The sequence below is a fragment of the Falco naumanni genome, chromosome 10 (assembly GCF_017639655.2).
Source record: "Falco naumanni isolate bFalNau1 chromosome 10, bFalNau1.pat, whole genome shotgun sequence".
NCBI classification, from domain to species: Eukaryota; Metazoa; Chordata; class Aves; order Falconiformes; family Falconidae; genus Falco; species Falco naumanni.
This window is the reverse complement of record NC_054063.1, coordinates 11,604,302-11,618,157: the sequence shown is the minus strand read 5'-3', so window position 1 is coordinate 11,618,157 and position 13,856 is coordinate 11,604,302. Positions and strand designations below refer to the sequence as shown.

The 13,856-nt window shown below is 38.3% G+C and overlaps 1 protein-coding gene across 4 annotated transcripts in view; it reads left to right on the top strand.

Annotated features, from left to right (window-relative positions):
- Nucleotides 1-13,856, top strand: part of HIPK3 (homeodomain interacting protein kinase 3) — a 113,631-nt gene that overhangs the window by 75,252 nt on the left and 24,523 nt on the right. For all 4 annotated transcript variants that reach the window (XM_040609562.1, XM_040609560.1, XM_040609561.1 and 1 more), the window contains exon 3: nucleotides 13,365-13,488. In XM_040609562.1, coding sequence (XP_040465496.1) covers nucleotides 13,365-13,488 — 124 coding nt within the window. The remainder of the gene's footprint in view (nucleotides 1-13,364; nucleotides 13,489-13,856) is intronic.

Sequence of the window (13,856 nt, the reverse complement as noted above, 5' to 3'; positions counted from 1 at the left end):
ACGTTGCTGAAGCAGAGCAGCAGTGAGCTGCTCTTGGGAGGCAGCTTTCTTCTTTCAAGAAGAGATGTATTCTTTTTCTTTTTCCTCCCAGTTTTAACATTTACAGGTTACACATATATTTTTAGATAGACTTCTTCCTATGAATGAAAAATACAATTTAAAAATCCCAGAAGCTTAAAGCACTTGACTCAAAAGCAAGGATTAAGTCTGTTTGTGAAGCCTGGTGTTGGCAGCCTTACTAAAGAGCAATGACATAATGCAGGGCTGGCCTTTAAAAGTTTGTCCTGTCAATTTGTGGTGTGACAACATAATCTAAAAATAGTTTCTGGGACTAAGAAAAGGTAACACTTTGATTTGAGGACTTTTTTTTTTTTTTTTTTTTTTCCCCCTCTTGGAAAATTCATATATGCTGGAAACAAAACAAGTGTGAATTCTCCACATCTCCAAGGAAATCACAAATAGCTTTTTAGAGGAAATTTGTTAGCGGAGCGTTAGCTTTCCTCTTTTCAAAGAGGAGGGGTTCCCAGTGAATACTCCCGTCTGGGTAGACTCTCATAATACGTTAGCCTTTAGGGCAGTGTTCAGGGCTTGGCCAAAGGTTGTATCACATGCAAAACAGTCGGAATTCCCAGTGGTTTTATTTTTGCAATTTTTGTTAGTTGTTGGCATTTTGAATAAACCTGTAGTCAGTATGATTTTGTTTTTTATTTTGGTGCAAGTCATTTGAAAGTTGAAAATAGAATATCTCCTTGACATATTATGGCACTTCAGATGAATTATGGATTTTATGTGGTATGTATGTAATTTCTTGGTTTGGGACATATTTGAGAGTGCCTCATAATCTTTATTGGTATTATATTAATGCATTTTTTTAATAGTTCAGATGAAAGGATGGTTGTGTTCTTTATTTTTGTTATATATATTTTTATTATTTTTAAAAGTTCAGGAAACATGTATTGCTCCTCACTCTTTGCCAGCAATGTGCCTTGCAGACTCTTGTGAAACCCTGTGTACTGTTTTCTTTGTACACTGAGAAGAGCATCAGTGAAGATAGCTGCCGTTCCCTTTTTTCTCTTGAATTCAAAAATTACTGTGCAACCCCAGCTCAAGGCACTGAGCAGTTGGTGTGCTATAGCCCTGTCTGAGTAGTAGCACTTCTGTAAATGAGGGGAAAGTTCCTTCTCTGTCTCTTTGATCCTTGTTGCGTCTGTTAGTATTGTCAATACGTGTGCCTTTTCCTAATGTATCTGTCTGTATTGGGGACAGAATGAAGTTTTCAGCTGTAAATAATGAGCTGCTTGCGTCCTGGACTGGACTTAAGGGGTTTACTCAGATGAAAGGCTCCCGTTGTTAACCAATTATTATCTAGATCCCACTATTATCTTTTTTTCTTTACACTGCCCTACCTGTTTTTAACTTTATTTGCTCTGACAGCAAAATTACAAGATTCTGCTTGATTAAAAAGAATTTTCACTGTAATATGGTTACCCTGATTTCGTCCTCTTTAGTGTGGTGGTAGAGAGAGGGTCTGGGCTTTAGTGTTGGATCTAGGCAAGAAGTGCTTTATAAAGATGTCAATGTTTATGTAGTGAGAAGAATTGAAAAAAACCCACCACCCTACTCTATGTTTTAATGTTTAGGTAGTGTGCGCTACATTTTTGTACGTAATGTTACTTGAAAAATCCTTGCAAAGTAGAGCTTGCAGAAATGCTGGGGTTCTCTGCTGTAGTCGCGTTCCTGTTGCAGCGTGTTGTCGGGGTCTGATACAACATCAATCTGGATGTAATAGATACATAGTTAAGCAGGTTATTTTAGGATCTGAAACTCTGCTAAGAATAGACAGGCTCTCCTTTCAACAGGAAAGGACAAATAAATTAAAATAGGATCCCAGGGAAGGAAAAACAGGGAAAAAAGCAGAGAGAGAAAGAACTAAGGAGAACAAAAAGGGGAAACCAGCAGACTGGTGGCGGTGGGGCTCAAGGCTGGGGTGAAACATGTGGAGGGATGTATGGATTCTTTCAGCAGACCGCAGCGCAGTTGCAAGCAGGTGATGTGACATACTGGAAGGGTGAAGTCTTACAGTCTAGTCTGCCAAAATAGACTTGTGTAATTTTCCTCGCTAGCAGTGCCTAGGTTTATTTCAGTGGGGAGGAAAAAAATAACCTTTTATGTTTTCTAATGTAATCTCTTAGTTTTGTCAGAACATTGACAGATGATTTTTTTTCCATAGTGTCCCAAAGGTGAGGCTCTTCAGTATTCCCCTGTGATTGTGTTAGTGGAATCACGAACCTATGGGTAAGGATGTGACTTGTTAGGGTGGTGTCATATTTATACCAGGGATCTAATCATAGAAATTTGGATGGGAAAAAATCACCGGGTCAGCCAGTCAGTTCACTTGCCAGTGCATCATAAATTACTACAGCAGCATGCAAATTAAAGTTAAGATTGTTGAACATCTGTGCTTACTGTATGTTGGGTGTATTTTTCTGCATTGTTGTATGGAAGCAACATATCCCAATAAAACATTGTGCCAGACATATATCTGTTGGGTATGAATCTAGCTGTAAATTTAGAACCAAGAAGTGTTTAAAAATATTTTTATTTACCAAAAAGTCTCTACGAGTCTAACCTTGAGAAAGCAGATTAAATTTCGTGTGTGTTAACCCACCTGCCCCAGCTGCTGCTCTGTAGATTTTCTGTCATAACTTTCTTGTAATGTTTCTATTCTATTTCTTTTTTTCATTTGGCAGCTGACATAGCTATTAAGTGACTAGAAAATACTTTATATTGGGGAATATCCAAAGTGAAATGCATTCTGGTGTTCTGTTTTATTTAGTGAAAAGGACATGAATCTTCTATGCGGAGCTGTGGCATCAGTGCTTTTTGCTAGACACCACTTTTTTTTTTTAATTGTATATACTTTGAATATTTGAATTTTAAGTTATCAAATGTCACTGTTAATTCTATTTAATTCTTTTAAAATGTTCATTTTGCCAAGCTGTTTGCTTGTTTATCTTTTAAAATAAAACAACTTTTAACAAGCCTACTGTCTCTATCCTGATGTCATGTTGTCAGGTTTCAGTTCTTGATTTGACAGTGTTTTTATAATCCAGCATCACTGCATAAATTATCTGTAACAAAAATACTGGTGTTTTACTAAAATTACAATTATTATTTATTCTTTTTTTCTGACAAATATTTTCTTTGAGGTCAGGATTGTCTCATGGGCAACAACCTTCAGGCTACCAGTCAGGATAATAGACAGTGAAAGCCTTATTCCAGTACTGTGTCGAACAGTATTAGGAAGGTAGATGAGATAAACATACTGGTTTGTATGAACACAGAATGATCTGGAGGTCTGAGAGAGATGAATGACAAGACATTGCCCTGCCTATTCGGGAATATTTGTGTTGATTTATGGTGAGCTTTCTATAATTCAAATAATGTAATTAAGTCAGAATTTATCAGTCTGAGTTGCAAAAGATCATCAGAATATCCCTCTGCATCACCCAGATTGGTGCACATCAACAGTAAAAACAAAAAAAAAATCTTTTCACAATGGACGAGAATGTGAGCTGATTCTCTTACCTTCTCAGGTGTCTGTATGGCATCTTCATTTCCAGTGCAGCACGCCTACCTGATGAACTGTTGCACAACAACTGTACGCTAGAAAATTATTTCAGCTAGTTTTATGGTTTATTTAGCTCTTGGGGCTGAGCTGCAGACCTGCAGCAGGCAGGCGTGTCGTTGCCCTGTGTTGGGAGGGCAAACTCTTTGTCAAGCGTTGCTGCAGAATGAAAGGAATTTTCCTTTGTGTCTTCAGGGTAGACTTTCCTTTGGTCTTGGTTTTGGTTGTGTGATTTTTGGTTTTTTTGGTGGTTTTTTTTTTTTTTTTTGGTAGCTAGTTAATATAAAGTAAAACACTATGGTTTGCGCGATTCTTGACGTAACAGCCGTATCCTTGCGGTCTGATATTTTACCTCAACTACGCCAAAGTGAGAATCCATGTAAATATAAATAAATGACATCCTCATGCTAATCGGCCGTATAAGAAACTGGTGCCTCTTTCCATTGCCTTGGGCCTAGTGGGAGACCCTTGGTAGGGTGTTTACGGTGGGATCAGGCTGCTTGTGTCTTTAGAACCGCCGTGACTTCACACCCTCAGTCCAGGTGTAGGAGTGTTGTTATCAGGGGTGAAAGCACAAGAAGCCTTCACACAAAACTGACTTACAAGATCTTGCTATTCTTGACGAGGATACTACAAGCAAATACTGCCAACGCTTATTACTCTCTTTTAGAAACTCCTTAGCTGTTCTTTAGCTGATGTGTTTGGGCACTGCAAGTCCGTGCAGACCCTTACAGAGTTAGACGTTGATATTCCCACAAAATCAACAGTAACAAAGTAATAGGTGGGGGGAATTAAGATTTGGCATCTCTGATTTGTGAGGCCTCAATCTCCCGCTCTGTGGTGATCTCATTTTTCTCTTACGCTTGTTCAGAGCTGGCAATCGTTGCTAGTGCTTGATCTGTTCCTCGGGAGAGGCCAGTGTGTGGTTGCCACCTGCCCCACTGCGTGCTCTTCCACAGCTACCTGTGCTTGCCCTAACCTCTGTCTCTGTTCCAAGCAAGATAACTTCAAGCTAGGTTTTCTTCGAAAAGAATCTGGACAATTCACCAGATAGGCTTGAGTTTTCCTTTTGGTACAAGATTTTTGGATGTTTTCATCTTCTGGATGTTGCTTCTTTTCTCTTGCCATCCCTCTTGCTGTCCTGCCCCAATGAGAAGAGAAAAAAAAACAACAGAGAGGGGAAAAACCCCAAACCCAAAGGTGGCTGTAGCAGCATATAGGGAGGCATGTCAGGAACACGCTATATGATAGAGGCAGTTTCATTAAAAGAGCTGCACAGGCTGTTACTGCGGCTGAGGGAGTTGCTGTGGCTGCTTGCAGAACTGCAGAAGAAAGGGGCTCTGGGTCTTTGTACTGAGAGATGTGCAAAGCAAGAACTTGGATCTGCGTGTGTGTGTATAGATATAAATACCTATATACACACACAGATGTGCCTGTAACAGCCTATACTCCCCAGTGCTCTGGGCAGAACTGGGGAGCCTGCGCGCACCAGTGCGTGCTGTGTAGGAAGGCAGGAGATGAGCAGTCTCCTGTTGGAGAAGGGGGCTGCTTGCCGGGGTGACTGGTGTGCCACCCCCATGTGGTACCCTGCTGCTGTCGGTGGATTATATTATAAAAGATAATATTTATATATATAATATAACCCCCTGCGGCAGGGTGGAGGGGGGCAACGCCTGTGCAACCATCTCTTGCAGCCTTCGACTCTTTCAAGGATAAAGCGCTGCAAGCGTATGAGCGAGAGTACACAAAGGATGTTGTCAAAATTCAGTTGTTGGTAAGTAACCTTATTAGATGCTTTGAATATCGATAATTTGCTGTCCAAAATGTAAATAAAATGTGTTAAATTGCAGACTGGAATATTTACCAGTAAAGCATCTGAACAATTTCTCTGTACATGATTTTCCGTATTATATTGCTACAGCAATATCTACTTTGCTTGGTTTTCATGTAATTCAAAACTGCTTAGCATGTCAAGAACATAAATAAATCACTTGGTAAGTTGCAGTCTTTCTGAGGAAAAACAAAATCATGAAAAGACAAACATCTTCTGGTTTTCATAAAATCAACATCTCATTTCGCTACAGTGAATTAAGTGGAAAAAAGCCTATTGAAATCACTTATTCTCAGCTGAAAGAGAAATTCAAAAGGAATGACTAAGTATTATTTTTAGTATTTCTGGTAAGTGGTAAGAGAAGGTGTATTAGGTTAAAATTTGCGATGGCTTCTCCAAAACAAAATTCTTTTCCAGCATGAGGAGGTAGTGCAAGGTGCTTGTAATTTTGTGTTATGTGATGGAATTATCTAGGATTTATTTATTATTTGTCTGGTTTAATTTCTTCCTGTCCTTTGCTCTCCCTCTTCAGTTGTGAGCCCTGTGTTCTAATGAACTTGTTTTGCAGTGACTGCTTTTTTTGTGGAAGTGGTTACATGTTTGGGCCACTCTCTATATAAGGTTTTTAAATCCTCTCTGCTTCTCAAGGTTGGGTCAGGGTTCAAAGTTAAGCTGTCAGCTGTGTGTCAGTCGGGTAGGTTATACATAATGGGGGAAGGCTGTGATGTGAAGTAGGACTTTTCTAGCTGTTGGAATTTGCACAGTTCTGTGAAAAAGTTTTAATATGCTAAAATGATGGGTTTTCTACCAGGAAATGAGAGATCCTTTTGCAGAGCACGGTGGACACCGCCATAGCAATGCCGTAGCCTTAGAGGTTTACAGGAGATATGGTGACTCATTTCCTCTTGTCTTCACTATCACCTGCCACATGATGGTCTGGTAGCACACCAGACTCCTTCAAAGGAGGGCTGCAGTTGTGAATGAGGGGATAACTTCTCATATCATCTTGAAACATGTTTGTTCTCCCTGTGATTTGTGATATGTGGTGACATAGCCCTAAATTGCAAAGCAGGGCTTTTCATTCTTTTTGGCCACCTCAAAGACACAGATGCCCTATCCAGTTTAACTAATGTTTCCAGAGTCCTTTTCCAAGCACTTTATTTACATTTTTGCCTTGAGTTTAAATCCTCTTACCTTCTTAGAGTTAAAAATAACAAAACGCCAAAAATCAGAATTTATGCTGGTTATGTACTTATTGCTTAATTGTTATGTACTAATGCCTAATTACAGCAGAGTTAAAAGAACACTGGAAAACTACAAGAAAAGTGAGGATTGTGAATGTAAATCTGTAATGCAGTTTTGCATTATAGATTTACATTCACAATCCTTTCAAAGGACAGGGAGGGAAGCTTGTTGGCTGGCATAGTGTGTACCGTACTTGTGTTTCCAAGGCCAAATGTGCCTTAACACATGACACTACCAATCTGTATTCGAACATGTCGATGGGCTTAGAAGCAAGAGACAATTCAACTCTGCAAATGTTCTGAAAAAAAGTAAATCGCTCGAGATCTCACCTTTAACATGACTTTTTTTTTTTTAAGACTCCTATGAATTTTGTTGACGTTCTTATTCTAATAAAATGGCATTACAAATAAAAATTATTCTGACCATGAAGAAGATTGTGGAGGCTTTTTTTTTTTTTTTTTTTTTTCTTTTTTTTCAGTTTGGATCAAGGAATTTGCTTGAATAGCTCTTACCTTTGTGGAACAGTAGTGATTTTAGTATGTAGGAAAGGAGATACAGATAAGTTATCAGATCGGTGACCTGTGTATTCTGGTATTTTCCTACTGGAGAAGATTTATCATAGCAGAAAGTTGCATTTCAGTGTCTTCTGATGCAAGTTTCTTCCAGCTCTATGCAATTGACGGTTGTGTTTTATTGTACATTGATATGAACCTTACTGTTTAATCTGGAGCCATTGTGGGTGTTTTTTCTTGATCCATTCTTAAATACTCTTAATTACTTTTTTTTTTATCTCAACAGTGGCCCATAATTCAAAGGCTAATCGTACTGTGGCTTCAAAAAACCCCACTTTTATATTTACATCTGAGATTAAAGGGGGATGGGTGGGGGTGGATTCCTTGGTCTTCTATAGTGAGGCAGGGCATTAGAAACACCTGGCTGCGTTTCTTCCCTTATTTTATATATAATTTGCATGATGTTACTGATCATTTGTTCTTTCCTAAAGCTTTATAGTTCTAACCAGGGTTTCTTCTTGTACCCAAGTCTCTTCAAGTCTTTAATTTATATTGTCCTTCTCTGCGTCTTTTCTATTTGATGTATCCTTTTTCAGATGGGGGTGACCAAAACTGAACACAGAATTCAAAAGTGAGCACACACTATTCAAGGTGAGGGAATATCACTAGTTTTATATAAGGCATAATAATTTTTGATATATTTGTCCTTTAAAAATAAATACTGATATTTTTTCTCCCAATTATAAGAAATTTTTCTTGAGTAAGCTTTAAAGTTGTCTGGTTTTTTTTCGTTGGAAAGTTGATAATTTATAACATTAATTCTTATGGGTAATGAATGAATAATGTACACTAATTTTTGCTGTGGCTTACTATACTCCATGTACGCTCTACTGCCTGTCATTGTGTTGATCTAATTGCATATCTGAAATTCCTTCTGAAGTCCATCACAAATGCACTAGAGAGCCAATTGTTCTTTATATCCTTCGTCATCTGCAGATTTTGTCACTACGTGGTTCATTCCCATTGCATCCTTCAGATCATTGAAGTGTACTTGCCTGTGGGTTTTTTTTCTGTGTTGCCACCTTGGTTTGGATCCCTCTATACTAGAGTTTCTCCTGTGTTCTTGCAGATCTCTTAAAGAAAGGTCTGCATTCCTCCACACTCATGATAAAGAATGGTAGTTGAAGGTAGTGAATTGTACGTGAGCATACTCATTAAAATGCCCATTACCATCTCTCATTAACTTATTCACTGCATCTGATCCCTCTCTTAGACCTCATTTCTTCAGAAGAATAATTACACATTTCACAACCCATATCTAGTTATTTCTTTCATAAAGTACATGCTTGCATTATTCTAGTAGTGGTAGTGTGTGTGTGGGGAAATGTTATTCTAATCTGTCTTTTGACTAACTCTTGCAAATTGGTTTTGTTTACATGAGTTCTCTTGATCCATAGGATGACTTTGACCAGGTCATTAATAAAACAAGATAAACATTCTATGCTTTCGATGACGTCTTTGCATTAGTATTTGTTATAACAATGACAGTGTGTTGTATCCAGAGCAGATAATTATTAGGCATTGTTGCAATGAGCATAGTAATGTTTGGCTTCTATGAGAAGAGTGTAGGCTTTGTTGCATGCTCATATTAGAAACTTTGTCTCCATTTACGTTCCAACTATAAGAATATAGAGAAGGCAAAATTTATGGAGAGCCAGTATTAAAATTCTTATTCAGTATGTTTGAAACTGCGAAGTTAAAATGGCTCAATAAGGCTTATGTGCCTGTTTGGAAAGTATTTTACTGCAAAACCCGTAATTGATGAGGTAAGGCCGCCAAGGCTATACCAGCATTCCCAATGTCAAGCATCTTTGGATAGGCAGTAGCGCCTGGGGAGAGGAAGTAGCTCAGTGTTCCTCACACAGCACTGTTACCTTCAGCTTCTAGCGTGGAAGTTGGTACAGGTGCTAGCTGAAGGTTTTGGTCTAGGAAAGAAATCACATAGGTGTGTTGAAAGAAGTGGGAGATGTGAGGGGAGGAAGACTCTTCCTATACTCTTCACTCATCTGGAGAGTGGCAACCTGGTGGTCAATAAATAAAACAACAGCATGTGATAGACAGTAGGTACGTTGACCCTCTCATATTGCCAAGAGAGAAACAGAAATAAAAATTGCTCAGCCTTTAGTCTTGTTTCCTTGATATGTGAGGGCATATGTGTGCTCTGTGTATATCCTGTGACCTTCAGTGGGAGAAATTATTACTTACTGGAGAAATTATTTGTGTGTTAAACAGAACTTTTCATATAATTAGAGTTCTGGAAAGCTGCTGGTTTTATTGGTTGATGCTGTTCTTCAGTTATGTACATTAACTGTTGGGGTTTAGCTTTTTTATTTAACTTATGTTCTAAATTGAATTTCTAACCAAAGACTTCTAGGTAAGGAGTATTTGAAATGGCTTGACTTCTTATGGGTTTTGTCGTGGCTTATTTTTACAATATGGTTAATTCTTGCTCTTTGTTCCCCCCAGTGTAAAGGTTGGAAGAATTTTTCTGTTACTGAGCTGAATCTTTGATTATTATTTAGTTTTGCTTGGGTGGTTTTTTTTTTTTTTTTTGTTTGGTGGTTGGGTTTTTGGTTTGTTTTTTGTTTTTTTTTTTTTAATCCTCTGTCAAGGCATTATATGACTTTTCCACAAATTTTGTTGCTTCGTTCTAAGCCGGCTAACCTGCTGGAGCTAAATTGTTTTATGAAATATTCTGGTTTTTAAGCAAGTTAACGGAACAAATTGCATGGTTTCTTTCTTCCTAAGCTTACAAAACCCCATAGAATAATATGTATGTTCATGATCTGTGATGTAATAAATAGAAATGTGACTATCCAAACAAGCAGCTGAAGCAAATACTCATTTGCATCTTTCATCTTTTAAGATATTTCCAATTTAAAATGCTACTTCAAGTGTTGAGCTGTGCTCTTACCAAGCGAGAAAGGAGGATTTCAGGTGTATTAGTCTAGGAATTGTTGCCCAATCAAGTGAATCCTATATATGGCATTTTAAATGAAGTTTGCTGTTAATGTTTTTAATTAATATTTAATTAATATTGATAGGAATCTTGCTTATAATTTCGTATAAGTACATTTAATTAAGACTTGGTATTCCTAAGAAGTTTTGAATATTCTGGGGTTCTCCTTTCTGATGTCTTGGTATGGGATTACAGATGCTATTTACTAAGTTGGGGACTATAGTAGCTTCTGGTGTACTGAACATCTTGTAATCTGCAGTAGATACCAAGTGTTAGTGTGTGTGTGTGTGTGTGGTGGTTTGAGAGGGAAGTACTAAGTGACACTTTTTTTTTTTTTTTGAGTAATCTGATGTTGAAGTGACTGGGACATCTGGAGTTTCTACCACTTGATGTCTGTTAGGAAAGGGAATGCCTTCCTTTCAGGCTGCATTTAAAAATATTTCTTGTATGAAAAAAGAGCTATTGGTTATCTTAAAAGAAAAATTGACAAATGACTCCATCCTCTTTAACCCTTTCCTCCTCCATTGTCCAAATAGATTTTAATTGGAAGTTTACAAGAAGAGAGAGGAAAAGGTGCTTTTGAGACATAAACGAGCTGTTTTCTTTTATCAGAAATGTTTGAGCTGGTTAAGACCGATGTAAACATAATCAAAACCAGTACAATTTCTCCTGTAAGTTTTCTGTGGGAGAGTTGCTCCATTTTTAAGAACCTGCGTGAGGCCATGGTAGGAGATGTTGAACCTGAAAACCAGCAAACTTGGCGTTTCTGTGGAGCAGCCGTTCATCTTCCTTACTTCAAGCTAGCCTGAACATGGGTTTTGTTCACCTCACTGTAGCGTGCTGTGGGTAGCCCTGCTGGGGAGCACATTTATTTCCTCTTCTTTTCTGCACGGTAGGTCAGGTGCTGGGAAGTGGGGAGCACTGGTCTTGCCTCTCCTTAAATATGTCCCTTTACCTTAGAATTGGTATTGCTTTTATTGTTAACTGCTTGGTACCCTTGAAAAACCAAGACTGCTGCCTTTTGAAATGCAGTAAATATTCTCTTCTTTTGGCCATCTTATCTTTCTTTTGTTTGCAATCGTGTCCTTCGGAAGAGGCGAGCAACAGACTGACTGACTGCAGCTATTTTTATACGGAGCTCATACTAACTGTTGAGTAAATGTAAGAGGTTTTAAAGAGCTTATTTTAGCAGAAGCATTTGTTAAAGCCCCTATATCCATAGGCTGTGTGTATGTTCATTAACTATTCAGGGCTGTAAGGTAATACAACAAAAGGAAGTGTATTTTAACAGAGATCTGTAACAACCATACGCAGGCTGGCACCCAGCCAGCGGCTGAAGGCAGACGGTTCTTACTGCTATTTCGAGTCTTGTGGCATCTAGCGATATTAAATTTATGGCTGGGATAACGAAACTAGCTAATACTTACTGCAGTGTCATGATCCCACATGACAAAAATACTTACGTTTGATCCCCAGAAGTTTATTGTAACCAAATCTTTGAAGGCAGTGGAAAACTGAGCCTCTCCAGTTTCACTGCCGGTGGGGCAAGATTTATCCTTCATATAATCGCATCCGAAATGGTTTGTGACAAGGATGGGAAGAACTGAAGTGCTGGCATGAATGGAAAGTACATAAATATTTAAGAGAATATCCTGTAGACTTTCTTATCTGTGGAAAGTCTCGGATTTTCCCTGTAGCAGAAGCCAGAGTGGCTTCCCTGGTCAGGGATGGGGCAGAGCGTTAGGAGTCCTTCCCTGGAGGAGAACATGCATCCTTGGAGCTTGGAGTATCCACATACAGCTTCTGCCAGCTGCTCCTTGTGGAAAGGGATGGAGATGCTTCAGCTCTCGGTCTGCCTAATAGCTACAAAATAGCTTCTCTGTCCCAACGTAGCATGGAAGTAGGAATTTGCGCCCAAATCCAGTACGTGTCAGCCAAGTAAAGAATGTTTTGATAAAGGTGTACGTCAGAGGAGAAGGGAAATGAGATGCGTAGGAATTTACTATGGTCAGAGACTCTTTTGTATGTGGAAGGTCAATATGACAGACGCAGCATGTGCTGAAGTGTAAGATTTTTAAGCTTTTACACAGGTGAGAGAGAGTGAGCGTGTTACCTGGTCAGTTGAATGCTGCTGCTCTGCCCAGCTGCAACAGGAATTACCTGCTTAGTTTTAACCACCTTCCTACGGTTCTGTGACATGTTAAGCTAACAATAGACCATCTGTTTTAAAAGTAAATAACTTTATAGTGTAGTGCTTTAAATAATATATTTCCGGGCATCTTTCTATATTAGCATGCAGATATATTTTAATTCTTTTTCATTTTGTTAATAGTTTGAATGAACTGGGAGGGGAGGTTTAAAAAGAACAAACACAATTAAAATGGCTATCTGTGAAATACTTGGGGTTTGCTCTGTGCAAACAGCAATGTTAAAGCCCCTTTAGCAGCTGTGTCAATACCAATTTTTCTGGTTCTTGAGTACAGAAATAAACTCAAATGCTATCGGTTAAATAATTCACGTTGTAGGTGAAAAGTAAGACCTGGTCTCTTTAGCAAATGCAATGTTTTCATTTATGTGATTTAAAAACTTATCACATTGAACTGATTCGAGTGTGTTAAGAGATTTGCAGTTATGCTATTTAAAGTATCAATTTAATTAATTTAAGTGTACTGTCCAGTTTGGCAGTGTGCAAGCGGATTTTCAGGTAAAAGTTTTTGTTTATTTTTGAGATAAATGACTGTTGTATTCAGAATGTAGTTACAGTCATGTGACATTGAGTGGGTGAATCGTTTGGGACGTACTGGAGGAAAGGCAAAAGTGTTGAACCAGTGACGTTCTGTTTTTCAGGCATATCAATTATTTTCATGACCATAGCAAACTGATACTTGTAGGAAGAAAACATCTCGGAGCTGCAAATTTTTACTGTGGATTATCTAGATAAAGAAAAATGCAATTTCTTATGCTCTGATTTTATAGAAATAATTAACCTGTGTTTTCAAATAACAGATATTTTTTTTTTTGTTCTGTTTCGGGTTTGGTTTTTTATTTATTTTTTGTCATGTTGGTTTGTTGAATTACCTTTTTTCCCCCCAAGGAAAAAAAATTCAGTAACCCATGTTTAATTTGCAGAGCACCAGAGATCATACTGGGATTGCCGTTTTGTGAAGCCATAGACATGTGGTCGTTAGGGTGTGTGATTGCAGAGCTGTTTCTTGGATGGCCACTGTACCCAGGAGCACTGGAATATGACCAGGTAGTAGAATCAATTTCACAAGCATATACACGCTTTCTGCAACTTTAAGAATTTCAGATCATTAAATCCAGGATTTCAAATGTTAATCATATCCCCAATTAAGCAGTAGTTCTTCAAGTCTGTTCAATGCTTTTAATTTTGTCTTAATGATTGTCCTGGAAACACAAATCCTGTTTCTAGACCAAACTGTACATTGTACTGCTTTTCTGAATTAAATTTCAATTTGTCCTCCCCACCTCCACCTTGCAAAATAAGTGTTAGCATTTAAACTGCTTTTTATGATGAAAACCAAAGTTTGTGGCCACCATCATTACATTATAATCTCTCTTTCTCTTGCCATGAATGGGGTTGACTCCGGAATGTTCATT